This window comes from Chaetura pelagica, unplaced genomic scaffold (genome assembly GCF_000747805.2).
Source record: "Chaetura pelagica isolate M959 unplaced genomic scaffold, ChaPel_1.0 scaffold2, whole genome shotgun sequence".
In the NCBI taxonomy this organism is placed as follows: Eukaryota; Metazoa; Chordata; class Aves; order Apodiformes; family Apodidae; genus Chaetura; species Chaetura pelagica.
In genome coordinates, this window is record NW_009952796.1 from 1469805 (window position 1) to 1497475 (window position 27671).

General features: G+C 37.7%; 1 protein-coding gene across 1 annotated transcript in view; it reads left to right on the forward strand.

Moving 5' to 3' along the window:
* The window catches only part of KCNK2 (potassium channel, subfamily K, member 2), a 74665-nt gene that overhangs the window by 40598 nt on the left and 6396 nt on the right, over positions 1–27671 (forward strand). The window contains exons 3-5 of the mRNA XM_009994734.1: positions 6281–6441; positions 9713–9899; positions 18750–18889. Of these exons, the coding sequence (XP_009993036.1) occupies positions 6281–6441; positions 9713–9899; positions 18750–18889 (488 nt within the window). The remainder of the gene's footprint in view (positions 1–6280; positions 6442–9712; positions 9900–18749; positions 18890–27671) is intronic.

A 27671-nucleotide genomic window follows, 5' to 3' on the forward strand; every position in this document is an offset into this window, starting at 1 on the left:
AGCAGGATCCATGCAGCAATTTCATCTGTGGCACGTACAGAAAAGTGGTTTAGCTTTTAAATTGAAGAATTAACTTGGAGGAAGAGCATTATTAGCTGAATGCCCATAATGGGATCCACAGGCAATAGCTTGTGAGCAATGGCTATAAGATACAGAATAATAGAATTGGATTTGTTGAAAAAGACCTGCAAGATCATCAAATCCAACTATTAACCCAGCACTACCAAGTCCACCAGTAAGCCATGTCCCTGAGAACCACATATACATGTCTCTTAAATATCTTCAGAGATGGTGATTCCACTGCTTCCCTGGGCAGAAATTTTTCCTAATATTCAATCTAAACCTCCTCTGGCACAATTTAAGGCTGTTTCCTCTTGTTCTATTACTTGATACTTGGGAGAAGAGACCAACCCTCACCTTGTTACAACCTCCTTTTCAGGTAGGTATGGAGAGATGTCTCCCCTCAGCCTCCTATTTGCCAGAATAAACAACCCCAGTTCCCACAGCCACAGTCATATGACTTGTTCTCTAGGCACTTCACCACCTTTGTTGCCCCTCTTGGGATGTTCTCCAGCACCGCAGTGCTCTTCTAGTAATACAGTATGTGCATGTGTGAAAGAATGTATATATTTTACATGGAATTATTGTGCTTTCACTGCAAAGGTTATTAATATTAAATTCACCCAAGTATTTGGATTTACAAATAGTCTTTGTACTTATTCAGCCTTGATATTCTCTGGCACTGTGTTATGGAATATGTATCCATGCACACATACATGTGTGTTGGCCCTGGGAGAAAGGGAGTCCATAGATTCTGGAAGTATTCACAACAGATTTCTATGTGGCCTCAAACAAGCTTGACTGAGGTTCTGAGAAGACTTTAGGTGCCATACTTTCCCTAATTAAGGGTCTATGTCATGTGATTACACAGTCCACAGATTTGAGTGTGAGTTACAGGCCTAAATGATATGTAAAAAGTTGGCTTTTCCTTCCATCTGTGCTTCAGTTAACTATTTATAAAAAGGGGAATAGGAATTTTCTAGCTACTTCAGCATGTTGGGAGGGGTGTCATGTGAAAGGCTGAAAATGCCCTTATATAATTACTAACCAAAGCCATGAAGCCCCATTAAATATTTATTTGTAAATAAATGTCTATATGACATGGATGTACACAAGTATGGCAGACTTTGGAATGCAGGACAGAGCTAAGTAGAGAAAAGGAAAGGGTTCAGTGTAAAAATGCAGATGTTTCCAAAAGGTGAACACAAATATGCAAGTTTTAGTATTTCTTCAGTGTGTTCAGGGATTTCTGCATAGCCAGTATGGATATATATACTAGCTTTCTGTTTAATTATCATGTCCAGACCATTATTTATGCTTAAAAGAGATATCTTATTTATCTATGAATAAGTGCATGTTTTTGCCTTGACACTGATGAGCAGGCATGGATTAAAATGTTTATCTCCTGAACCCCAATGGCACTCCAAAGGGGAAAAACTATCTTAGCTACTAGAAATTCAGTGAGGGTACCTTTCATACTGATTTCATCAGATAGCTCCTCAGGGCCTGGAAAAGGCATCTTTTGGTCTCTTAAAATCAGTTTGACATTCAGTATCAAAACATACGTATGCCCTTTGAAAAGGGTAATCACTGTAATTGAGCTGCATAGTCAGGGTGGATATGAACCTGCGGCAGTACCACTGCCACTTGCACTCAGGGTCCAGTGGCTGAAGCCAAGGGCATGGCAGCTGGTTCACCTGGCTCTGGCCTTGTGGTACTCAGAAGTCAGGAGCTCAGCTGAAGTCAGCTCATGTCTGTGCCTGAGTCTGTGCAGTTTTCTCAGTATCAAGTTTCTGTAATCTATTTTCATGTAATTAAGGGTTTGCGTGCACCAAGTAATTTATCTTTCAGTATTGAACTGTTTCATCAATTGCCCACATACTCAATTCTACAAGTGAGAGTAGCTTCTCATATCTCAAAATACATGACATTATTTAAGTATAATTTTCACTTTGTTTGCTACCTGAGGAGGGATGTCTTGTGTTAATCTGAGGTATGTCAAAAACAGTGAGAAAACATTTACTGGTACTTGAATTTACATTTTCTTGTTTGGAAAGAAAATGTTCCAAACCTTCCCCAGACCTTTCAATCCCACTTGAGCTATTTGATAGAAATGAATCATAAGTGGTGACACTTTTCCAGTCAAGTTTGCAAGTAAAATCTACTCCTAGAACTCTCAAAAACATCTATAATCTCTCACATGAGAAATACTTAATTACAGCCAGCTACTTTCAGTAGATGCCCTGCTTTGCCTGGGAATTTTCAGTGAAAATATATTAATTTGGCATCTCTGTTCTTCTAACTCTGCTCTGAAAATGTGAATCTAACAGTTTTCTGAAAGACTGAGATGCTGGCTAGCTAGAAAGCAAAGGCTTTTCTTTTTCTTTACTTCCAACAGACATATTATTTTTTTAATTAATTGCTGATCTTCCAATTTATAAAAGTTTGAATGCAAAGGCATTCTCATGTTTTGTCTGAACAAAAGTATCTTATCAATTGTATGACAATTTCTATAATTTCAAACTTTTCCATATTTGCAGTAAAACCTACTGTTTGTCATGGGGAGTGAAGGGCCCGAACCCAACTGAAAATTGACACTTCAAACATTGTTTTGCTCAAAGCAGTAACATATTTGTAGATATCAAAGAAACTAATTTTGGCTTAATAGCAAATTTATTTCAGATGGAAGAGTTAGACCCTTTCATCCTCAGATATATATGTCCAAAAAAATGGTGCATGAAAATGAAAAAACAATTCCTATAAAGTCTTTTGGGTTTTTTCTTTTCATTTAATGCACCCTTGATTCAGTCGCTGTAGCCGATCAAGGAGCTGAGGTTCCCCTTGAAACCAATTTGAATCTTGGCAGCTGTAAGGGCTTTGGAGCTGAAACCAGGGAATATGTTATTTTGTTGAATGGAGCAATTAGTTACAATCTATTTACAACAGTCTTTTCTTCTTTATTCACTCAGGGGTTATTGGAAGCTCCTTATAAAATGCATTCAATGTCCACAGCTGCTTGTTAGAGACAACGTATTGTAAATGCACAAAGTCCTTTGGGCATGAAAGGCATGCTAAGCATTTAGCAGAACATGAAAGGGATTTGGTGAACCTAGGAGGCAAATTGTGCTCCAGGTTATGCAAGTGAAGTGAAAGGGTGCATTGGGGAAGGAACATCTGAAAATGGCACTGACAACATCCTGAGTGAAACTGATCCCATTCTGTAAGTTAAATTTTGTACTTTTCCTTGCAGACAGTGTTGGTTAAAAGCTCTATGAGAGAAACATTCCAATGAATCCAACAAGTTTAAAGCCAGTGCTAAGTGTTTTCCATGGTCAAAGTGTATTGGTTGTAATGGGGAACCAGCTGATCCTAGGAAATATACCTTTAGTATAAACAGAAGAAGAGGAAAAGCTGTGTGGAACTGAAGGTGTAAGGGGGAACTGGGGTGCCAAGGCTGGCTGTACTGCTGGGGCAGTGTGTGCTGTCCCCATCCTTTCCAGGCACACAGCTGAGATGGAGGGAAGAGGCAGCAGATAGCCTGGTGTGATATGGGTGATTCCCCAGTGTTTCTCAGTGAGCAAAACCATTGTAGACAGACTTTATGCCAGCTTCTGGAGCACAAGTGGAAACTCTGACGTGACAACCCCTTGCTAGGGAGCTGCTGCAGTAGTGCCAGGCCTTCCTGCCTTGTGTGTGAAGAGCTCTGTGGTAAGCAGGGATGTGCAGTGGAATTCCTGTGGCTGGGTGCTCCTCTCCAAGCACAGTGCTCAAAATGAAGTTTTCCTTTTGTTTTAGCTAGCAGAAGGATTCTTTTGATTTTTTTATATATATTTTTTTTTCTTTAAATAAAGGAAAACTACCTTTCTGAGATAAACCCCTCAGGAATTACATCAACCATATGAAATATAAATACATTTTCTCTCCTGTTGCATAAATGATGGATTAGCTTTTCACTGGAGAAACCAAGAGTAGGATGTAAGGACAATTTGTGTAACTCTCAAAGTAGGCCATGGTGTACAGCAGCAGAGTGTTATGAAACACTATGCTGTAAGGAGTATGATTAATGTGTGATGGAAACCTGGTGGTAGATAAGTTCACTGAATTACATGTCCTGTTATAAGAGTGCTATGGTTTGCATTGTGTGCAGTGAGCCTCTGGACAGAGATAAACTACTCCCTATTGGAGTATTATTTTATCCAGTAATGTGTGAATTTTTATTTTTTTTTAAAGTATAATTAAGAATACAAGATCTCCTTTGTTGTTTATGAAGAAAAGCACTTGCCATTTTTCAGGATGAAAATCAAGACTTTGTGAGTGTAGAAGTGAGGTACTGCCCTTTCCTTGAGTGAGACATGATTTAAGGAGAAGAATATGTAGCATTTTTTGTGCTCATACTGATTAGCAGCAGATGAGAAGTATGCCCCAGCAGCAGTTGTCTCTGTAATAGCTGTTGGATGCATAGAAAATGTCAGTTTACTTACAAAGCCAGCAAATGGTTTGCTTGGCATGTGCTTCACTGGGCTGGTACTTTGTCACCTTATGAGACATCACTTTTGAAGAACAGGTGAGAACCATTCTTAAACCAAAATGCAGAACAATTTCTAAATTGCTTAGGACAAGTTTTATGTATCTGGTGTATCCAGACCCCTGATTCTGAATTGCATTAAGATCCCTCAGGAATTACACCCTGGCAAATATTCAAGTTCCTGTTGATGCATTAACAGGCACGCTTATAAAAACTGAGTAGTTTAGATCTGTTTACACCTTTTTGGTTGGTGATGAGCTGATTTTATTTTAAAACTCAAGAATGTTTTCTGCTTGATGTAAGAAGGATGAGAGTGAACCCAGTAGATCTGAGATGTCCTGAATTTTAATAATTTTAGCCCTGCCTCTGTGTTAGGGAAGGATACTAGGCTGGGCTAAAGGTGCTGTGACTTTATTCTTCTTGTCCAAGACAGATTATTTTTTATAAATTACTTTAGTGCAGGGAAAATGTACAAAATTGGAGGAGTCTATGACCTGTATTTGATGATATTTCCTGTAAATTTTTCCTTCATGTTTAGTTTGACAGGGTTTATTCGTCATGCACAATTATGATCTGGTAACAGGTATTAGGACAAAATATCTAAAGGTAAAATAAGTATTGTTTAATTTATCCATGGAGAATAAGTCTGTTCCAGACAAAAGGGTTTTGGTTTTTTTGTTTGTTTTTTTTGTTTGTTTTGTTTTGTTTTGTTTTTTTTGTTTTTTGTTTTTCCACCCTAGATAATATAAGTATTTCTCTTTCTAAGTGCATATTGTGCTGAAAAGTGAAACTATGTAAAAAATGTGGGGGTGTTACAACTGCCCCACTGCTCCCTGGAAACTTCGAGTGATCCTTTGGAGAAGAAACTTTTGAATTAAAATGGAGTGCTGGTGCTCATGAAACTTGTGGGTAGGGTTTTGCCTAGGTGACCTTGGGAAAAAAATTAAACTACTAATCCTGGGAGATGCATCTGAGAGTGTTTTGTGTATGCTGGAGCCTGTTCTCTGTGTATTGTTTTTCTGTTTTAAGTGGACCAGCAGTAATTGAACTATCACAGGCATATCAGGGTGCTCTTTTACACAAGGCACTGAAGACAAAATTATTTCCGCTTTCGAATGGACAGAGCAATAAACTGTAAACTGTTTCTCTAAGCTTTGTTGGCAACATTGAAAGAACCAAAATCTTAAATAATGAAGTCTCTAAGCAGTCCCATTTATGCTAGACATCCCTATTTTGCTCATCCAAGTGGCTTTTTTCCAGGCTGCTTCACTTTGAAACATGGCACATATTGTAAAAATTGTATCTTGTTGACAAGTACTGCAACCTGCCAGTTACAAGTCCAGTAATAGATATTTTCAGGTAACAGAGACTAAAGCATATCTTAACTTGGTATTAACTACTTGTAGTAGATGAGAAAAGCTGTAATTTATTTAAATAATAATTAAAAAATACTTCTCTAATGTGAGAGTTTTTCTTCTCCACAGTATGCATACAATATGTTAAAAAATTGGTGAACACTGCAGCAATTTAACTTTCACTCGAAGAAGTTTATAAGATCTACACTTTGTTTTGATTTTTCACAAAGTTTGCTGTGTCATGTGGTTAACCTAGTAAGATCTGTTTGCAAACTGTCATTTAAAAATGTGTAATGTTATATGTTAACTTCTTAAACATCTCAAGTTGTTTGTAATTTAGGCTTTGGAAACATCTCCCCACGCACACAAGGTGGAAAGATATTCTGTATCATCTATGCCTTATTGGGAATTCCTCTGTTTGGTTTTCTGTTGGCTGGTGTTGGAGATCAACTAGGGACAATCTTTGGAAAAGGAATTGCCAAAGTAGAAGATACCTTTGTTGTGAGTATGCTGATTGCCTTGTTTGTTGTTCATGATGCTCACTGTTTTGAAAACAAGTGAAATGAAAAGTCTGAAAAACAGGGTATAGCTCATCATTGTAGCCAGATGTCTAGCAAAAGGTAGGAAGAACTTTGCAAAGTCTGAACACGTTACTGAGTGTTGTTCCTTGAGAATTGGATGAAGCCCAACATTTTCTACAATAATTACAGTTGGGAAGAGGAACAAGATCCAAAACATTTTATTTTGCTTTGGTCTTATATTCTGAAGCCTGCTGTGATGTTTACCTTTAAATGCTGTCATACAGATTGTGGTAGGAAAGTACTGATTCAGAGAGATGGAAGAGTGGAACCGCAGGGCTAATGTGTGGAAATTATTGCTGCTGCTTTGAATTGATTTAGGGAACACCTTTGGTTTCTGAGCCTAAAATCACAAGTCTTAAAATCTCTACTCAAGATGCCATCATACCAGAGGAAAAACGTGCAGTCTATAGGCTTCTACATTTCCGCATTTATTGATCTTTGGGTGACTAATGCCTTGGGGCTCACAGCAGGACAACCTAAATGGTACAGAGTTAGTTTCTGCTTCCTTGACATTGGACTCCCCTTTGTAGTCTCCTCACTAGGCTGCAGGATGTTCTACAATTGAAAGTGTTTTCAGCCTCTTCTGCTGAACTGCTTAGCACAGCCTAGAGATTCATGCCCTTGATTTTCTTTGGGTAAAGTCTTTATTAATGCAAACTGGCACAGCTTCAGTAAAAGAAGAGACCTGTCAAACAGACTAGAAGCTCATGCAGATGTTGACAAAGTTGAGCCAGTCCTTAACAACCAAATGGTTTGAATTCTAGCAGAGGAACTTAATTTACTTTGGTCTCTGTTTCACACACAGAAAAGTTTATTAAGGCTATATTTTACTAATGCAGTTATTTAACATCTATTTAACATCTGAGATTTTTGAAGCATAGAATAAATGGCATGATTAAACTTATAAAATAAACTATGTAGGTGTTTTACTAACTATAAATAAAATTTTGTAGGTATAAATATCACCTAAATATAATATGAAATATAAATATAATACTACAATTTGTCTTTTCATATGCAGAATCTGTCATATCCAGTGAATATTTAGTAAGCAGCCTGACTTTCTAGTTGTTTGCATCACCTCTGCAAGTATTAGAAGGATTGTTTCCCTGTAACAAGCCCTAATCTGGCATGCAGGACAATTTTTCTATATATGAAAGGTCTGTCATGACTTTACTTTTGAAGTAAATCAAACTAGGGCTGTGCTGAGTTGTCTTGGGCAATAGGTAAATACAAGCTTGAAAGCATTTTAAGCAAAGGCAAGAATATTTGACTTCAGAACATCAGTTCAAGTCCAGAGAAATTACTAGTGAATAACACCCATTTCCACTGAGATTTGCCTAAAACAGGCAAGAATGTTCCATAAGGACATTTTATTTTTATCCTTTCTGGTTTTTTTATTAATGAATTTTATATTTTGCTTGTACATACAAAAGATTTGAGACCAAACTGTATGTCTCTTAACCTGTTGCTCACAAGGATAATGGTTTTATTTTTTACATAATGAATGTAACCCTACAACAAGAATGTTCCAACATAAAAGGTAGCATCTTGCCTCCTTTTATCAATGTCTGAATGAAAACACTGTATGTTGCAGTCTGGAACACTCCCTGAGAACTGGGAAAGGCTGATAGGTCAGAGCAGAGAATTTTCATGTTGCCATTACTCAGCTACTACTGTGATTTGGGTTACAAAAGTTGGACCTTGGTCGTGCTGACTGTAAAACATAGTTTTCATTGGCACTAAACTTAAATACAAGTAAATCACAAACATTCTGTTTTAATTTTTGTTCTCCTTTTGTGAAAATGTTCAGTTTTGTGCAATCCCTTACTTTAAGTTGAACCAGCATGCATTGGCTGGATGGAAGACTGTATGGAGAGGAAAATTGTAAAACTGGCAGGGCATGTCAAATGGGACGTTGTGGTGGTCTGTTCTAGCTTAAGTGTTGTTAAATTTCATTGCTAGTTTACACAACGGAGAAAGGACTTCATTCATTAAATCTACAGATTATCTCAAGATGGAAAGAACTAAAGGGAAGAGGACAGAATTGGAATTCAAACTTATCTTAAACATTTTTAGAAGCAGTCTGAATATGTAGGATTCAATTCAGGAAGGAAAAATTCAAAGCAATCTTTGAAGAAATAATACAATATGCAATGACATGTCTAGAAACAAATGTCAAAATGCAGTTTTTTTAGAAATGTTCTGAAGACTCCAGGGGCTCATATGTGTTAGTGTCATACTGCTGTGAAAAAGCATATATCATAGTTAGAAGTATAAATAGGAGTGTGAATAAATAAATAGGTAAAGCATAAGAAAGGATCCTTCTATTTTGTGATTTATTTTGGTATATATATGTAGTTTTGAGCACAACACCTAATGAAACACAGATCAGTTGATTGGAGCCAACGGATAGCAATAAGAATGGATGGATGAAGAAAAACTAAAATAAATTAATTTACTTGATCTAAAGAATCTATGTCTGAAAAACGACACCTGTAAAAGTGTGCTGGAAAGAATGAAGTAGAAGTTTCTTTCTTTGCCTTGTATAAGATCATAAATAGTAGACTTAAACTGAAGAAGATGGGATGCAAGTTAAGCCTTAAGAATACTTTCTGATGACAAGAACTGTTAAGCATAATCACATTGCCTAGTCACTAATGTATCTGGAGTGGCTTTGTTGGACTGCTTTGTTTGTTTTCTTGGGGCAGTTACGGAAGTGGTGATCTCTCCCTTCCAACTCTATTTTTTGTGTTTCTGTTTAGCCAGATTAGAGAACTGTTTGGTTAAAATTCACCTTTTTAATCAGTTATTTGTGGATGCAAAAAAGCAGGTGCAAGCACTGCAGCTCAGTCAAATATCTAGCCCCCACTCAAAACTTTAGCATGCTCAGCTGCTAATATTGATGAATGCTACATGTGCTACTCACCCAAATCACAAACCTGGCTGCAATGAAGAGTCCAGCCCTGCTCCTGCTCTGCATTCTCTGCTACCAAATGTTTCATAGGGTAGTCATGTTTGCTATGAAAATTCTTTCAAAATAAACCCCTGCTTTGATTTTTCCTGTTTGAGAATTGTAATGCATTGTCTCTCTTCAGAAATATAGTGCTCGCTGTGGGTAATAGGTGCTTATGTACGGTGGTGCAATGTTATTAACAAGAGGTTTCCTCTTTTTCCCCTTCCCTTTCCAGAAGTGGAATGTGAGTCAGACGAAGATTCGCATAATTTCAACAATAATATTCATACTGTTTGGCTGTGTGCTGTTTGTTGCTCTTCCTGCAGTTATATTCAAGCACATAGAAGGCTGGAGCACACTAGATGCAATTTACTTTGTGGTTATCACTTTAACTACTATTGGATTTGGTGACTATGTTGCAGGTAAAACTTTTTCATAACTCTTTATCTTATTTTGCACAACGATGTATGTTCTGGTGGTTTTTTTCTTTGTTATTGTTTTGGTTTTTGTGGTTTGTTGGGGTTTTTTTTCTTGGTGGGAAGACAGATCTGTCTTGTGATGCTTCTCTCCCTGTTTTACCCTTTATCATTCTTGTGTCAGTCTATGTGAGGGGGCCTGCCCTCATCTTGGGTTGTGTGGTGGGCTGGAGACAGGAGGTGGGTCAATGAAATGCATGGTGCCTGTCTCTGTGTACTCAATTCTTGCTTCTCCTGTACTGTTCAAAGATGCTTCACTTAATTTTAGGCAGATTTAATTACAGATTAAAACGCAAGAATGAATACAGTTTTTTGGTCTGCTGAATGTATTTTTTTCAGCAGTACCTGTAAAGTTACATGACAAAGTCTTTGTGAGCATCACGTACTTTAAAAGTGTTGTTCCAGAGCTCTGTTTCTGCTCCCGATATGGGTCTATTGTGTTGGATCCTGCTTTTGCACTTGCTTTCTTTTGTTTGCTATGTACACATTTACCCATGTCTGTTTTATAATGTAAGGAGAAGGTTTAGCTCAAGCCATAGATGCATATCCAACTTTAATGTTTCTTGTGCCAGTTCTCTGTATTAACCTTTTCTTTAAAAGGTGCTAGAGAACAGCATTGAACAAGTATATGTTGTCTGGCTTGAGGAAGCCTGTTGGTCCAAGTCAGGAATGTGTTGAGGTGAGGATTAGAAATTCTGGGCTTTGTGCTATAAGTCTGAGACTTCCTTTCTTAAGCCTGATCTCATGCTTCTCTTGGTGCAGCACCATCACCTCTGTCTTTTGTGAACTCTCTCTCTGTCCCATCCCTGAACTCTATGTAAGGCCGAGGCATCCAAGAAAGACAGCAGAGAAGGACAGCAGTGCTGGGCTGCTGTCAGTGACCTACCCCTCTGGAGGGAAGTGTTTCTAGTAGGCAGCCATGTGGCATGGGCTGCTCCCATGTCCCATCTGTAGCCATGACTGTTTCATGAGTCCAGGTACACCAAGTTGAGGGTGTAAGGTTGGGTAACTTGTAGTGATTTTCAGGTCTGCCTGAAGTTTGCCTTGATGGCAGAAATTTTTCAGATTGGTGAAGTCCTACAGAGACCTCTGAAGTGTCTGAACTGTGTGGCATGTTCATAAATTATCTGGGTAAAATAGGGGAAATTTAGTTAAAGTTGAACATACTCTATTATTCAAATCATTAAAGAATGAAGGCCACATGAGAAGTTTTCAAACATTCTTATAAATTATAGAACTAGGCTGTAAAATAGAAAATGAAATTTATTTGGACTTCTACACAGATTTTGTGGTGTTCCTATATTTCTTTTAAATGCATCTCACTGATTTCTCCCTTTCCCTTTTCCTTTCCTATGTTGTTTTTCCTTCTTTCCATTTTGTCTACAGAAATTTCTGATTCTGGTTAGATTATACCTAGCACCAAAAAAATAAATAAATGATGTTGTTTCCAAGCTAAGAGTCTGGGTGGTTTAGACTTCAGTTCCTGAAGGATACATGTGTGTCAGGGAATAAAAAAATAGTATATAAAGGTTGTATCTACTGTAAGGCATTATGTGAAATGGCCCACTTGGCTGCAACAGGAACACTGAGTACGTTCATCATTACTCTCATTATAAATTTCCATGGATTTTTCTATTTGTAGACCACTTGATATCATAATTTGTTCCTACATTATGTCTGGTTTGTTGGTTGGTTTATTTTATTTTTTTTTTTACCAGGAAACACACTTTCTTCTACAGACTGTCCTTGAATTACAATGTTCAATAGCTTATGGCCTTTAATGGTTCAATTAATATCTATTTTTAAATTTTAAAATTCCACTGTAAATGTGTGTGGTGTCAAAATGTCAATGTTTTCTGTTTTCTTTTAGAGTAACATTCACAAGACTTGTATTTTTACTGAAATATGTTATTGACTTAGACTTTCAGCGTGTGAGAATTGGATTTGTACTTGTAGAAGATGATGCTCAAGAGAACAGTGTTAGATGAGTCTGTCCATCATAACTGGGAGATTAACAATGCCCCTGGACTATATTTTGTCAGAGATGGAACTGACAATGTTTTTATCTTTGTGTGAACTAACATACTCGGTTTATTGCAGATGACTTGAAGGATTTTTCCATTTGTTTTTTCATTCCAGTAAATAATAGTCTAGTTAAATAAAAATTCTGAAAAATAGGTAAGTTTGTGCTTTGCACTGGGGAAGCTTACAGTCATCAGGGTACATAAATATTAAGCTATTTGAAGAAAACTGATATTGCAACCAGGGCTGATAAAGTTTGTCTTCAGGCCTAGCCTTACTTATAATTTTAAGGAAGGATGCAGGATCTTTTGCATGCTAGCAATTCAGTAAGTTGTCTTTTGATTTTTTTGGTCTGCTTGTTCTTCTTCTAGGTAAGTTATAAATACTGTGCAGACACTGAAGGGCATTGATACATCACTGTCTCCTTGAAGCTCAGGAAAGCCGAGTGCCATAATCAGATGAAAAACAAGAGTGTAGAGTTAAGGCATGTGATGATGTCTAAGGCTGTAGGAGAGGCTGTTATGACAGAAAATGGATATTGCATCTGATACTGTGTCTCTAGAGCATTGGTTCTGGTTTGCCATGGTCAGGCATACAGCAGAGTCCACTTAGTTCCTAGGTAGAAACGGATTTGGAAAAAAACTCACACTGGCATTAATTTATTCCTTTTTCTATTTTTTTTTCGTGGCTGGAAAGGCATGTTTCTTAAATAATGCTTAGAGTATTATTACCTTAATCCACTCAGAATTACAGTCAAATGTAAAGCAGAGTGGTGGGCAGTGGTAGTCCAATTTGGAATTATAGTGGTGTGAACTCTTTTAGCAATAAAAATAAAATCAGCAATTCTCATCACATCTTGGAGGTCCATGGCATAGTTCACAATTATGTGTCAGTTTTGAGTCATAATGTTCCCTCAAAAATAAAAGCATTTGAAATATTTGAAAACTTCCAAGTGATCTGTTTTGTGTGTGTGGTTTTTCTGGGTTTTTTGTTTGTGTTTTCTGGGTTGTTTTTTTGTTGGTTTTTTTTATTCCCTGGGAACTGTCATTCCAGAGGAAAAAACCTAAGTTTGCAAGACCTACATATGAATGTCATGATTGTGATAACAAGTCTATTTGGGTTAAAAGAAACATTTCTTGCAAGAGCTGTCATTTTACAATAACAGAACTTGCTGCTTTCTGGCAGCACTGCACACAAGCACTAAAGAGAAAGCCTGAAGAACTTCCAGGAGGTAAAGGAAATAGTGTTTCTCAATAGCTGCACCAAGAGGGAGCCAACAGAATTTGGGATTCAGGAACATAATGGTGCTAGGGGTTGTTAGCGCATGTTGTCATATTAGAAATTCTTGTAGAGTTCTCCAGAACTGTTCTACAAGTTTCTTCTCATTTGTACTGAAGACAAAGTATTCTGTGTCCTGGAAACTAGAATGCCAAAACATCCCTTTTTGTACTCTGAATCTAGGTTGCTGTGTGGAGCCAGTGGAAATTTCAGCTGCAGTTTCCATCAGCAAGAGGAGCCTTAAGGCAAATATAAAAGACTGGTCTTGCAAGGTGTATGCAATGAGGGAAAAGATGAAGAGCATGTTCAAGAAAATATATATGAACAGTGTTAAAAAACCCAAACCTGAAGTCTTATGAAAGGGTTTGATTTTTCTAATTTGGGGGGGTGAGGAGGGTTGGTGTTTGATTTTTTTTTTTTTAATTATTTCTGTAGGCAATAGGTAATTTTTTTTTTGTAATTGGAGAAATTTTATTGTAGCTTTTCACCAAAAAAAAAAGAGGAAGTAAGAAACTCTACTGCATTTTTTTTTATTATTTCTGTAGGCAATAAGTAATTTTTTTTGTAATTGGAGAAAGTTTATTGTAGCTTTTCACCAAAAAAAAAGAGGAAGTAAGAAACTCTACTGCACTGTCTTAGAAAATAATGACATAGTCAAACATTCCTTTTCTTGTTTTCAAGAGAAAACATAAACTTTGCTATGACAGAAGAAAGTGCAGTCAGTACTATGAATACTCCGTAAAATAAGAAAGAAAGATCTTTTCATGTAAAATGTGTAACATTTTAATATAATTAAAGATATTATTGGGTACTCGGTTATCACTGAGGTACATATATCTATGTATAACATGACAATATGTTGTTCGTGTGTGCAGCTAAATCCTTTATCTGCAATACAAATTAGAAGGTAGAATAAAAAATTTCTAAAGGCATTAATCTCACAGGTTTAACATCTAAATTAGATGAGCTGTCTAAAAGTTGACTGAATTAAGTAGAGTTCAGAAACATAAATAGCACATCAGTAGTCTGTTTCACAGTTGGGTGTAATGATGACATAAGGTTATGCTGCAATCAGTCCAATTCAACAGATCTGAACTTTTCAAGTCTTACTTTAACAATGTATTCTAAGTCTTTTGGAGATTTTTGGTTTGTGTTTTTGTTGTGTGTTCAGTGTTTTTTGTTGTTTCTGTTTTTTTTCCCTGGTTGATCTCTGATTTTTAGCTTAGTAGTACAGATATCTGGGTCTGCACTGTGTTGCTTTGCCTGAGACTCAGTTTGTAGAGTACTGAGATATTTTATTCTAGTTTAATGTCACCGAACTGGAACACTTCACCTGGTGCTCATAGCAGCCCAGTTGATCTGCTGTCACTGTGTGCTATTACTTAACCTGGCAGAAAGACCTCTACAGAGAGAAATAGCTGCCATGCTGAGCAAGAGGCGTGTGTTCAGCATCCTGTCAGAGAGCTGTGCACTCCCCTGCAGGCTTTGTGGCTTTTTTTGGTGTTTGGAAGTGCTCTTTACCACCTCAGGACTTCACATCCATAACAGGATGTCTGGTGTGAACCATACACCCTGCTTTAAGTCTATGTCAGCTTGTCGTGTCTTGCTTAGTTTCTATATAGGACAGCATGTGAGGAAGGTTTTATAGCTGTGCTTTGTATTCTGAAGTTGCTCTCCATTTTCTACTGAGTGGCATTGACTAACTCATATGGCCTACTTACATTATTCCTCTCAGACAGTACAATGTCATCCTGTCCTAAGCATGCTGGTTTTCCACCACTCTGCATAAACTAGCTCTTCTCTGTCCCCTTTTGTGGTCCTTGGAGGTAATGCTTTTTAAGCTCCAGGGCTGAATCTGTATTTCTTTGGAGTGGGACAAATGACATCTCTGGATGAAGTCTGTTGGCCAGGTTTGTCACAGTGGGGCTGATGGACAGCCACTTGTTACTGTGCAATTAAAACTGTGTTTGGATTTAATTACAGTTATATACCCAGAATAATTTGTATTACTGATAAAAAATAATAAAGACATTTCTTGGTTTGAAGAGCCAGTTTTTTAATAACCCAGAATTTTGTGTATGGAAAGTGCCAGTGGCACTTTCTATCCTCTGCTACTACTTTTGAAGGAAAAATATGAACAAAGCCAGAAAACTTTGTAGAAGTAATTCCGTGTTTCTATTTTGAGTCAGTTAGTTGTGGAAAGAATGGGGGGGGGGGGAAACTGGCAACAAAAAGACAATTATTTACTTTAAATTTACTTGGTTTATGTAAATAAATAAATAAATTTGGAAGCCTAATTGCTTACCTGAGAACAAGAATCTGTCCTGATGTACCCCTGGAAATTTCTCTAATACCATATTTCACTAAACACAGAACTTTTCAACTCTATAGGGAATATGTGTTTATATAAAACAACCTATGCTTTTCAAGGTGTTGCAAATCCCAAATCATTTAAAAGTTGTTTGACAGATGTAAAAATGGTGGCAGCAGCGATCCAATAGCCTATGATGAAGAAGGATGAAAAGATACTTGATTTCTCATAGATTTCAAGGGACTTGTGACCAAATCTTTACCAGAGAACATCTTGGCAATAAACTGTGGCTGTTCTTGGTAAAAGAGTATGGCAGTGAGACTTCTAGTTGAAGATTAAGCATGGTCCAGATAGGAGTTGTATTTCTTCTTTATTGTGGTTGTAACCTACTTGAGGTAGAGGTCAAACAACATTGGAAAACAATTCTGTCCCTTGGCCCACAAAATTGGTTTTGCCAAGAAAACAACAAAATTCAGCTTCTGCCTTCCCAGGAGTTTTGCTTTCAGCCTGGAGAAGAGGAGACTGAGGGGAGACCTCATTGCTCTCTATAGCTACCAGAGAGGAGGTTGTGGAGAGGCAGATTTTGGTCTTTTCTCCCTGGTCAACAGCTATAAGAAAAGAGAAAATGGAGTCAAGTTGCAACAGGGGAGATTCAGATTGGGTATTAGGAAAAATTGAATCACAGAAAAGAGTTGTGAGGTGTTGGAACAGGCTGCCCAGGGAGGTGGTAGAGGTACTGTTTTAACACCTGGAGGTGTTAAAAAAATGGGTAGATGTGGTGTTTTGGGAGGTAGTTTAGTGGTTAAGGGGTTGTAGGGTGGGTGGTTGTACTTGATCTTGAAGGTCTTTTCCAAGCTTAATGATTCTGTGATTCCTAAAGGGCTATATAAAATAAAAACCCCCACAAAAACAAAGGAAGATAACATTATCGAGGAAAAATTACACTATGAAAAATCTATGCAAATGTATAATGTTGATATGTTTTTTACAATGTTACTAGTAAAATAATTAGATTGTCTTATGTACTTCAGTACAAGTATCTTTGCCTATACATTCTGATATCCAAATGCATTCATACCCATTTACATGAGTAAATCAGAAGTTAACAAATTCCGTTCACTTTAAATTCAGTACAGTTGAATTTGATGTTTTTCTACCAGTGAAATCCCATTTAATGATATTCTGAGGTAACTGCTTTACAGCACTTAGAGGTTTCAGCATCACAGGAGACAAGTTACCTCCAGGACAAACATACTTAGGTATGTCTCTGTCTCCCTACTTCCATTAAATTGACACCTCACCTGAAGAGTCCTGGAAACTCAACAGCTAATAAAGATCTTAGCTCTTAAGCCTTTTCCTAGGGGGTTGTTGAATGTCCCTTTCTAACTTCAGGGAAGTTGAACTCCTTTGGGCATGGCTAGATGGAGCCATCTCCTGGCGAGACAGTAAAGAAAATACTTGGTTGAGTATGAGCATCTCCTAACTTCTTCCCTAGGAATTAACCTAGGGAAGAATTAATAATTCTAAAATTTAGAAACCAGCTGAGTGGGTACTTCATATAATACTTTCATGTGCACTGTATGAACAGCTGAAGAATCTCCAAGCCTGGTTCATTACTGGCTCCTGCTAGTGCTAAGACATGATGGTAATCAACCACTGAATTTTGTGCACATCATCCCTAAAATCCTGTTTTCCTGCATTGACATGTGCTAGATGATGTTAACAAATTGCTTAACTTCTGAAGTTCTTTGTCTTGGGCTGTGGTGAACTTAACCCTTTGGTGTTTGGCTGCCTCCTGTTCCAGACAGAGCCCTGTCTTCTGCCTTACTTGTGACTGTGCAGGTGTTACAGTATCTCCATTTTGCAGTGTGGATTCCTCTCTTGGATAGTTGAGTAAACCACTAGAGTTCAATGGCTTTTATTGGTGAAAAAGCATATGGACATGAGAATTACAACATTTCTGTCTGAGGGCTTCTATACAAGGATAACCACCAGTATAATTCTTTCTTTGCACGTAATCTTTGTGATGATTAGATAATAACAGCTAAGAAAACATTACTCTTAATGAAATTTTAATCTTGTTTGTACAACAAGGTGCGTGATATTTTGGGGACAGTTTTACTTTGATTGTTTCAGTGCAGGATGCAGATACACAAAGCAACATATCATGTATCTGTACAGACTGCTTTAATGTGCCCAAAAAGGTTTTATTGTGGAGTCTCTTCAGCTGTGGGCAGATAAAAACACCAAACTCCTACTTGCAGCAAACCCAAACCAGGAGCCTGATTTTATTTGTTATAACACAGCTGTACTGCAAGCTGAAGGCTTCTGTTTTATTGTATTGCAAGATGTGAAATGTGAGGTTTCTTGTATTATCAGGAGCTCTGGATGGACATTACTTTTTTTGGTGTGGAAATAAAGCATCTGTTCTTTATATCTTTATTGTACTTGAAAGCTCCATTTCAGACACCTCTAAAATTATCCTTTTTTTACTTTAATGCTGGAAGGAAGGAAGGGACTGGTGCTTACAACAGTCCGAATTGAAAATGTTACCTTCTGCTGCCAGCAATTTTATACATGAGTTGTTTTTTGTTTGGTGGTTGTGGTTTGTTTTTTTTTTAGTATGATCAGTTCAGCTCCAGTCCCTGCACCCTGCTTCCCTCCTCTGCAAAATGGAGATGATAATGCTTGTCTACCCACCAGGGACACTTGTTAACGCTGGTGCTACTCTTCTTTACTAGGGTTAAAGGATTCATGGAAGTATTGAGATGTTTCCAAGTCCATGCAAAATCAGATTTCTCAGAATATGAATGGATTACGTATTCCAGAACAACACTTAAAATGCAATACTGAGGCATTATTTGGAGCAAGTGGGAACTCTTTTCATTCAAGCTATCCTCAATGACCTCTGCCATAAATAGTGATATATCAGAAGTTGAATGAGGTTATCTGTGATAATTTTTTAACTATAATTAATGATTAGAAATAATTGGCTAAAATTTGCATACTACTGCTGATCTGCAAACTATATTTGCAAGAGTGGATGATGAGTAAGAAAATAGGAGAATTTGTGAGAAATATAGCTTCTTAATTGGAAAATAATTGATTTAAAAACAGGTTTGTGGCAGTAACCGTTAAATCTGCTTTAATTATTTAATTTTTTTTAAACTTTGTTGTTTTTTCAGGAGGATCAGATATTGAGTATCAAGATTTTTATAAGCCCGTGGTTTGGTTCTGGATCCTTGTTGGGCTTGCCTACTTTGCAGCTGTTCTCAGCATGATTGGAGACTGGCTAAGAGTCATATCAAAAAAGACAAAGGAAGAGGTAAGAACTTTTGAAAGGGGAAAATAAAATGTTACTTCTAGGAAGCTTTGATTACAAGTCAGGTAAGCTTATAACTGGTTTTGCTTTTAGGGGATAGATCAAAGTTATTTGTGAAGTATGCTGCAGCTCAAAGTGCAGCAAAATTTTAGCAGTCTCATCAAACATACAGTGATTTATCACATGGCTGCATTTAAATGTAGATAAAATGTATTCTAAAATTGTTTGTGCATAGTTGCACCTGACTTGGGGAAAAAAGCCTCTGAAAGGATTCTTCTAGACAGTAGAATGAAGTCCTTAATTTTTGAAGCAAAAATAATTCTGCTGTGGTTGTTTCTATATGAGATGCAGGTATGTAACAAAAATTACTAAATGATGGAATAGTTATATTTAAGGTACCTCTGATCATTTTATAGTGGTAAGAGAGTAAATGTTTTGTATCATACAAGGTACTGAAATGAATAATTTAAGTATGCCTGGGTGTATTTTACCATAATATCTTCAGCAGCATACATAGTTATTTGTAGTTAAGTGCATTGCATTCAGTTCAAATATATTCTTAGTTGTAAATATGTATTTATCATTCCAGTGATGATAACAATATTTTACTTTAAATTCTGTCATTTAAGAAAATGCCCTGATTTTGAAAATGTTGAAGGATAAATAAAATTTCCTTTGATTGCATCTAGCACAGTTCAGCTTTCACAAGAGGTCTGAGAACTAAATTTTGTTTTAAGCAACATATTTCCCTCTTAACTTCAGTTCCTCTGCACGCATCAGTTCATTTGTGTTGCTCAAATATAAAGACTCTAATTTCTTTTTGATGTAATGAGTATGTTGGGTACTGTGCAGTGGCCTACTACTTAATATTGTTTTAAATTGTTTTCCTAGCTGTAGGGCACGGCCTCAATGCCTAGATGTAATCCTGGCCATCCTTGAGCTCCCAAAGACCTTGCTATAAAGGGCAGCTTACCCCTATATACCTTTACTCATCTCAAATCCCCAGGGGCCCAGCTGCTTTCTGCCCAGAGAGCAGGAGGGATGGTGACAGCAGGCAGGAGGATGTGAGCTGGGGACTTGGGCAGGGTTAAATGCACTTTGTGAGGCATGTGGAGTGGGCAGCCCTTTCTATGCTCATTGCACTTCATGGTTAGAGACAGCATTGTGGCAGGCCTATCAGAAATATGCTTTTACACAGGCATTTTGTAAACACTTTGTTCTGAAGCAGAGGACAATATTTATTTTATCAGGTTAATTTAAAGAGTATAATCTTTTGCTCCTGTGTTGTAAATGTGAAAGGATATTTTTTTCCTTGCACAACAAGTTTTACTAGGGTCCTTCACAGATAAGGGGCAGCAGGTATCACGCAAGTGCTCTCATTTGCACATTAAATATAACTGAGGCACCATGACTTGGGACTATGCAAAAATCATAGAATCATAAAATGGTTTGGGTTGGCAAAGACCTTAAAGATCATCTATTTCTAACCCTCCTGCTTGGGCAGGGACACATCCCACTAGACCAGGTTGCTCCAAGCTCCATCCAACCTGGCCTTGACCCACTTCTGGCGATAGGGCATCCACAACTTCCCTGGGCAACCTGTGCCAGTGTCTCACCACCCTCCCACCACAAAATTTCTTCCTGATATCTAATCCAAACCTTCCCTCTTTCAGTTTGAAACCATTACCCCTTGTTCTATTGCTATATGCTCGTATAAAAGTCCCTCTTCAGCTTTCCTGGAGGCCCCCTTCCTCAGACACTGGTGACACAATTTAGTTCTTCACACTACATAGAATTCATCTAGTCTTTACTACTTTTCTCATAATCTTTTCTCTTATCCAGACTCTGTAATCTCTGGATTAGATGCTATCTTGATGTTATAATGTACATAGCACACTGCAGGTTTCATCATGTTTAGTGTGTCTCATTATCCATACTATTGTAGTGATGATAATATACTAAGAATGTTTGAATTTTATTTTACCTTGTTTTTATTTTATACTGAAGCTATTTCAAGATAGACTAACTTTGGAAAAGATTTAAAGAATCGTGAACTGAACGAGCTCATGGATTCCTTTAACACATTAAATACATTCCTATTTTTATCAAGTAAATCTCCATTTGCAAGGTTATGGAGGACAGGGCTATGCCAAACTTTTTTTTCTCAGGGACCAGGAATGTATGCCTTATTTCATCTTTCATTCTTTCTCACCTTTGTAGCCTAAACAAGCACATTCATTTTGTCTACAGAACAGAAAACCTCATTCTTCAGATATCTCAAAATTCTCTTGGCTGATGCAGGTACTGAGGATTTTGGTGTATACTAGTGTCTCGTGTTCAGTTAAAGACAGACATAACATGATTGGTACAATTTGTTCAATTAATCATGTCTCAGATATTCAGAAGTCTCTCCCTTTTTTAACCCATTGATCAGGCATGGCTGAGAATTCGTAACAGAAAGATGTTTTAGCAGCTTAAAATAATACAGTTGGAGATCAGTTTGAGATCTGAATTATGTCATAGAACAATTTGTGTGCAAGTTATAAAATATGAAAAATAGTTCCTGTATTATATCCTAATGATACTTTGTAAGAAGAATGTTATATAAAAACATTGTTTTTTTAAATAATGTTGGCTATATTTGAACAGAAGGGTTGTACAAATATTAACTTTATAGTTTGCATTTTATGATAAAACCTGCTGCTCTTCAGTTATCCTTCCTATCTGCCCAGCAAAATCTAAGTGGGGAAGCTGAGGAAGTCTAGTGGAAATGTGGCCATCAAGTTTCCTCTATGCCAGCAGAAGACAGAGGAAACTGAATTTTTTTTTTTCCATTTGGTTTATCAGTTAAACCTAAACAATGTTCTGTTCCAGCACATTGTAGTGGAGGAACCTATCTGGAGTTCAAATAGCAGAAATGAGTGCAGTGGAAAATCCCAATTCAAAGCATGTGTTATTTGACTGTTTTTTAAGGAAACATTGTGTCAGTCCTTGGGAAAATAGCTCATTATACCTAAAGGTAGCCTTTGAAATTAGAAACAGAAATCTGTTGAGGGATAGAGGCTATGACAAAATGTATGGAGCCATAATTAATGCACACTGAAAACTGAAACAGTTTAATGTATTTCCTAGGAAATATAAGACTCTTAAAATACTCCTTCATGAACCTTACTTACTATGAATTATCAACGCCTACTAGTAAACAAGACTTTGTGTAGGATTTGTACTTCTCATGAAAAAAATAGTAGTAGCCTACATGCTTTAGATACAGGAGGAAGCAGATAATACAGTAGTGATGGGTTGTGTTGGTTTCAGCTAAGACAGAAGGCTGATAGCAGCCAAGTCTAGTGAGTTGTACCAGGGTCCAGGATGAACACAGAAAGCTTGCAAATGTTTTATCAGCTGAGGTATCTGCTATCTCTTGTGATGGACAGCAGTAATAATCTCCTTTTTACCTTTTCCTATAGTCTAAAGTAACAAATAGTTTATCATATCATATTAAGGGTGTATATTGTGAAAGGAAACCTCCAGACTCCAGGAAGTGGGTGTGCCGATAATAAGTATTACCTACTATTTATAGTCCTGTTTGCATTTTTCTTAATGCAGTTGCATTGCTCTTACAGGTATTTTACATAAGACTTTGTGGTAATCATGGATTTCATTGTTCCAGCAAAATAAAACTTTTTTTTCCCCATGATACTATCAGGAAGGTTTCCCATATGCAAGGGTAACTGAGACCAAAAAATCCTGATTATATGTGCAGTGATCCACAATAATGCTGCATTTTGATATTAAAATCCAGATAACCAGAATGTCTGTCAGTTGCTCAGGTGGCTTTTGTCTCCTGAAATACTCATGAGAGTATTGAATGCATCACATGGGGAGGGAGGTGAAAGACAAGTAGAGACAGAAATGGGAGTTTTAGAAGGATAGATGGTGCTGGAAACTGTTCATGGAGTAAGACAGATAAAGTGTCAGAAAGTCTCTGGAACATGCTGTGTGCTATCATTTTAAGTAGGTGATCTGCCTCTGAAACTCAGCTTCAGCTGTGCTGGCTTACCTTCAACTCCTGTCTCTTCATTATTCCCTATACCTTGACTACACACAGCACTTTTAAAATCTTCTGATTTTAGTCTCTTTGATATGTTCAATTTCAGCAGAATGTTTTTCCTTGTCATATTTTTCTTTATATTCAGTATGCAGCAGCTTCTGAATTTCAGTCCTTGCCACAAGAATGCCACCCAACCAAGAATCTTAGTCTTTTGGGCTATAAAATTCAAATTCCTGTTTTTAAAATTAAATGCTTATGTCTCTTGTCCTTATGGTATTCCCTTTGTTAAGCTCTAGTCCAGACTCCATTCAAGTCAATGGCGGTGGGATTCATCTCCAGTGTAGATATCAACGACTGACCCAGTCATCCACATTCCCTTTGCAGTCAGTGGAAGGAAATGAGTGTGCCTAGCTTAAACCATTTGAATTTTTTAAGGCATCTACCATATGAGATTAACTGCATGTTCTCTTCACTGTATATCGAGAGTCCAGGTGACTGACTTGTGTGAGATGCTGGCTCAGTTTGAACAAGTGTTTTTGTGAGTGATGTGAATCCAGCTTTAAAGACCAAGCCTAAACTTTAAGGAAGAATAGCACATCCACTTCTTATGGAAATTCAAGAGACAGTTGCTATCTTTGATATCTCTAAACAAATTGGACTCATCTGAATCATCGTTCAGTTTAATTTTTGTGGCACCAGTGACAGAGCTGTCACTCATGTCTGTCAGAACAGAATTAGGCCTGTCATGGTGATGCCATGGAGATTATTCCACTCCCTATAATATTGGTTCTTTTCATTTTACTATCTTCAGGCTAAAGGTGCTCACAAAACCTAAGGATCTCAGCCTAAAAAGAACTTGAACCTAGCTTTCATATCCCCCAAGGAGGGACCCTAAGTGTAGACTGGATGCATGAAAAAACTACTAAACTCAAGTGAGACACATTTTTGCAAGGTTTTTTTGAGTTAAACTGGCATGCCTGGCAGATAGACCTTAGAGGCTGTTCAGCAAGGGTGTGCAACCAAGTAGTAGGAAGGAGAAGCTCTTTCCACGACAGTGAGCTCTTAACCTGGCACTTGCTGTTTTTAAGAAACAAAATCCCTTCACTTAGAAATTAAGGTGATAAGAATAACTCTTAAGCCTAGTGACCAGAGGCTTTTTTACAAAGGTCTGAGCTAATTGCTTATCTATTGTGCATTGTTTCAAGAGAGATGGATCAGCTTTGGTTGAAGAAAACCACTGCTTGGGCTTTTCCTTTTCTTACAAAAGATTAAAAAAAACCACAATTGCACATCCACAAGTTCAATGGGTAGGTCAGACTAACTTGAAGAAAGTCTGTTCCTAGAATGGCCTGATTCAGAAATCCAGGTCTTGGGCTGCATCAAAAGATGTGTGGCCAGCAGGGCAAGGGAGGTGATTCTGGCCCTCTACTCTGGTGAGATCACACCTGGAGTTCTGTGTACAGCTCTGGAGCCCTCAGCACAGGAAAGACATGGAGCTGTTGGAGAGGGTCCAGAGAAGGGCCCACAAAGATGATCAAAAGGCTGGAACACCTCTGCTTTGAAGACAGGCTGACAAAGTTGAGGCTGGTCAGCCTAGAGAAGAGGAGGCTCTGGGGAGACCTTATAGCACCTTCCAGTACCTGAAGGGGTTATAGGAAAGCTGGGGAGGGACTTTTTGCCAGAGAGGGCATTGATAGGACAAGGGGTAACAGTTTTAAACTGAAAGAGGGGAGATTTAGGTTAGACATCAGGAAGAAATTCTTCACCACAAGGGTAGGAAGGCACTGGAATAGGTTGCCCAGAGAGGTTGCTGATTCCCCCTCCCTGGAGGTGTTTATGGCCAGGCTGGATGAGGCTTTGTGCAACCTGGTCTGATGTGAGGTGTCCCTGCTCATAGCAGGGAGGTTGGAACATGATGATATTTAAGGTCCCTTCCAACCTTAACTATTCTATGATCTTTGTGGGAGACATTAATGGTATGAAAGGAATTGCATGTGATGTCCTTTTGCAAGGCAGTGGTTAACATGGGTGACAAGTCTAGGATGTACAAGCAGGAAATAATTGAGTTTCTGTAGGAAAGTGATACTAATGCCACAGATGTTATTAAAATGTATAGTACTGGAAATCAGTCCATAGGTCTATGTTCTAAACTTCAGAAAGAATTGCAGAGAGCTACAAAAATGGCAAAAGAGCTGTCTGAAGAGAAGGTAGCCTAGCATTAATAATTTTTTCCAGTCTATCCAGAAAAGTACAAAAACTATCGCCCAAAAAATGAAAGATGGAAGTACAGTCCCTGCATAACGACTGAGTCTTGGAGATTGGTTGGTGTGAGGAGAAGGTAGAAATAGCTGACCCGGTTCTGAATGCAATTTGATCTCTTCCCTTCTCAAGAGATGGGTGTAAATTATCCTAATGGTGTTCTTGGTCCTCCCCTAGCAACAGTTTCTATATCGATCATTCTGGCAAGTACATTGTAGTACTATGGGCAGTAATGAATATGAAAGAACACAGTGTTCTTAGAGTCCCAGAGAACTAATGTGCTGATGGTTTTTGACACTTTTTTGAGATGTCTTTCCTCAAAGCTTTGTGTGCTTTGGACATGTGGTGCCTGCTTAACTTCAGGTTCAACACACATGCACAAAGGTAACATCTATATTGTTATTGTTTTGGTGTGGTTTATATTTATACCATGCCTCTTAGCTGGGCATATTAAGGCCCTTTAGAGATGGCTGTTTTCTTATGGTAATTTAAGTATCAGGTTCTGCAAGGGGTGGTGCTGATGACAAGGGCCATGTTGTCAAAATACACCTTTGAGTGGGATGTCATGCTGTGCCTACCTATGGCAGGGGGACAATGTTGGTGCCTGGCCCTACAATCTCACAGTGTTCCCCTGGCCCTCCCATACTCACTGGATGGCTCAGCATAGATGTCAATGCCTCCAGTGCAGGCTGCAGGCAACCAGGTATTGGTGGTCAGAGCTATTGAATTAAAACTGGAACAAGTGATTAATACCTCATAATAAGAGAAATTGATTAAAGAGATTTCAGTTATAGCATGGCACTTCTTGGAGTTAATTACCCATGAAGATTCCCTGAATGTCCATTATTATGGTTTACATAAGACAATCTTGATTTTTGGAGTCAAGATGTAATTGATCCTTTAGGTTACTGAAAGACATACCTCCATGATTTAACTCTATTGATTGAATGATATTTAATCTGGAATCTATTCAACATACATCTTCATGATTAACAATTCTGGAAATGTTATTTTTTTTAAGCTAATCACAGTGACATTAAGATAATCTTGGTGTCTCAGAAAAGACACCAAAATATGTTAGTAATACTGAGTGTGTATGCATTTGATTGTTCACTGTCTTATGGACAAGTCCCCAGAGAAAGCCAATGAAACAATATCCTGGCACCTTCAAGAAGTTGTATTGACAGTGAGGATGCTGCTTTGCAGTCATGGATAAAAAGGACTGAAGAAACTATGGAATACCTTTCCTTTATAATGGATGAGTGCAATTGCAATACTAGTGTTGAACAACTGAAGTGGATCTTTGATATTTCACACAAATATCACTCCAGATATTGACTTTAGAATGTTAAGAAATGAGGAGTTTTTACTGGGACTTGATCAGGTAGTTCAATGGCCCTTCCTTACTCAATAACAATGTAAAATTAAAAGTCCTTTTTAAAGAATGTTTTCTTTAGTGTATCTTTATAACATAAAATCCAATGAGTTTATGAGACTTGTTGTGTCTTTCCTGTGGGAGAAAGACAAGACAGTCTTTCAACTGCTTGTGGCTTGGGTTTCATTAGTCTTCTAGTATAATTCTTTAAATGTTTGCTATTTCTGGCCACAGCAAAGTCATTGGCTGTATAGTGCAGACAGAGAATACATGCTGTTCTCTTGAATCACCTTAGGCTCAGCTGCTAGAGCTTTATGTAAACCTAAATAGTTTATTGTGGTTAATACAGGTGGATGTCACTGACCCTCCTCATGTTCAAAGAGGGGTTGGATGGCTCTCAAGAGTAGATGAAGCAACTAAATAGAATAGCTGATATTGAGAGGAAAATGTCAGTATCTTTTTTTATCTTTCAAAGTTATTAATAAAGCAGAATATCAGGGACTGAGATAATCCACCCAATAACTTGTGTACAGTATTGAGAGACACAGTAGGTCAGGAGGTACCTAACACAGGAGTGTTCGTATTGCTAGAAAAAAAAAAAAGAGGTAAAACAAAATAAATGTTGTGACTCTTACTATATCTGTATCTGATTTTGTAGACATTTTTTTTTCTATTTTGTAGGTTTTTATTTTGTCGAATCAGACAATGACAGAGCAAAAGGGCCATTTCTGTATCTGCCATCTGTCACATCTCCACAAACATATTCCCACAGCTGCCACCGTAGATGTTCCTCCACAAAAAAATAATCAAAATTCATGGCTTCTCTGCATTCCCATTGGAGAATGTGGTTTATTTCATCCAAGGCATCAGATGTGCTCATGGAAGTTATGTGGGTGAAACCAAACAATCATTACTCACCATAATGAACTTACAAACATTACTTATTACAGGAGTGAATAATCCAGTTTCCAGTGGGAGAGCAGTGTTCCCAAAACATTTCTGACCACCATGACTACAAAAATACAGCAGTCTATGGAGTTTAAATGTTACTCCAGAAGATGGCAATTTTACAAAACAGAATCTTTCCCCCTCGAATATGT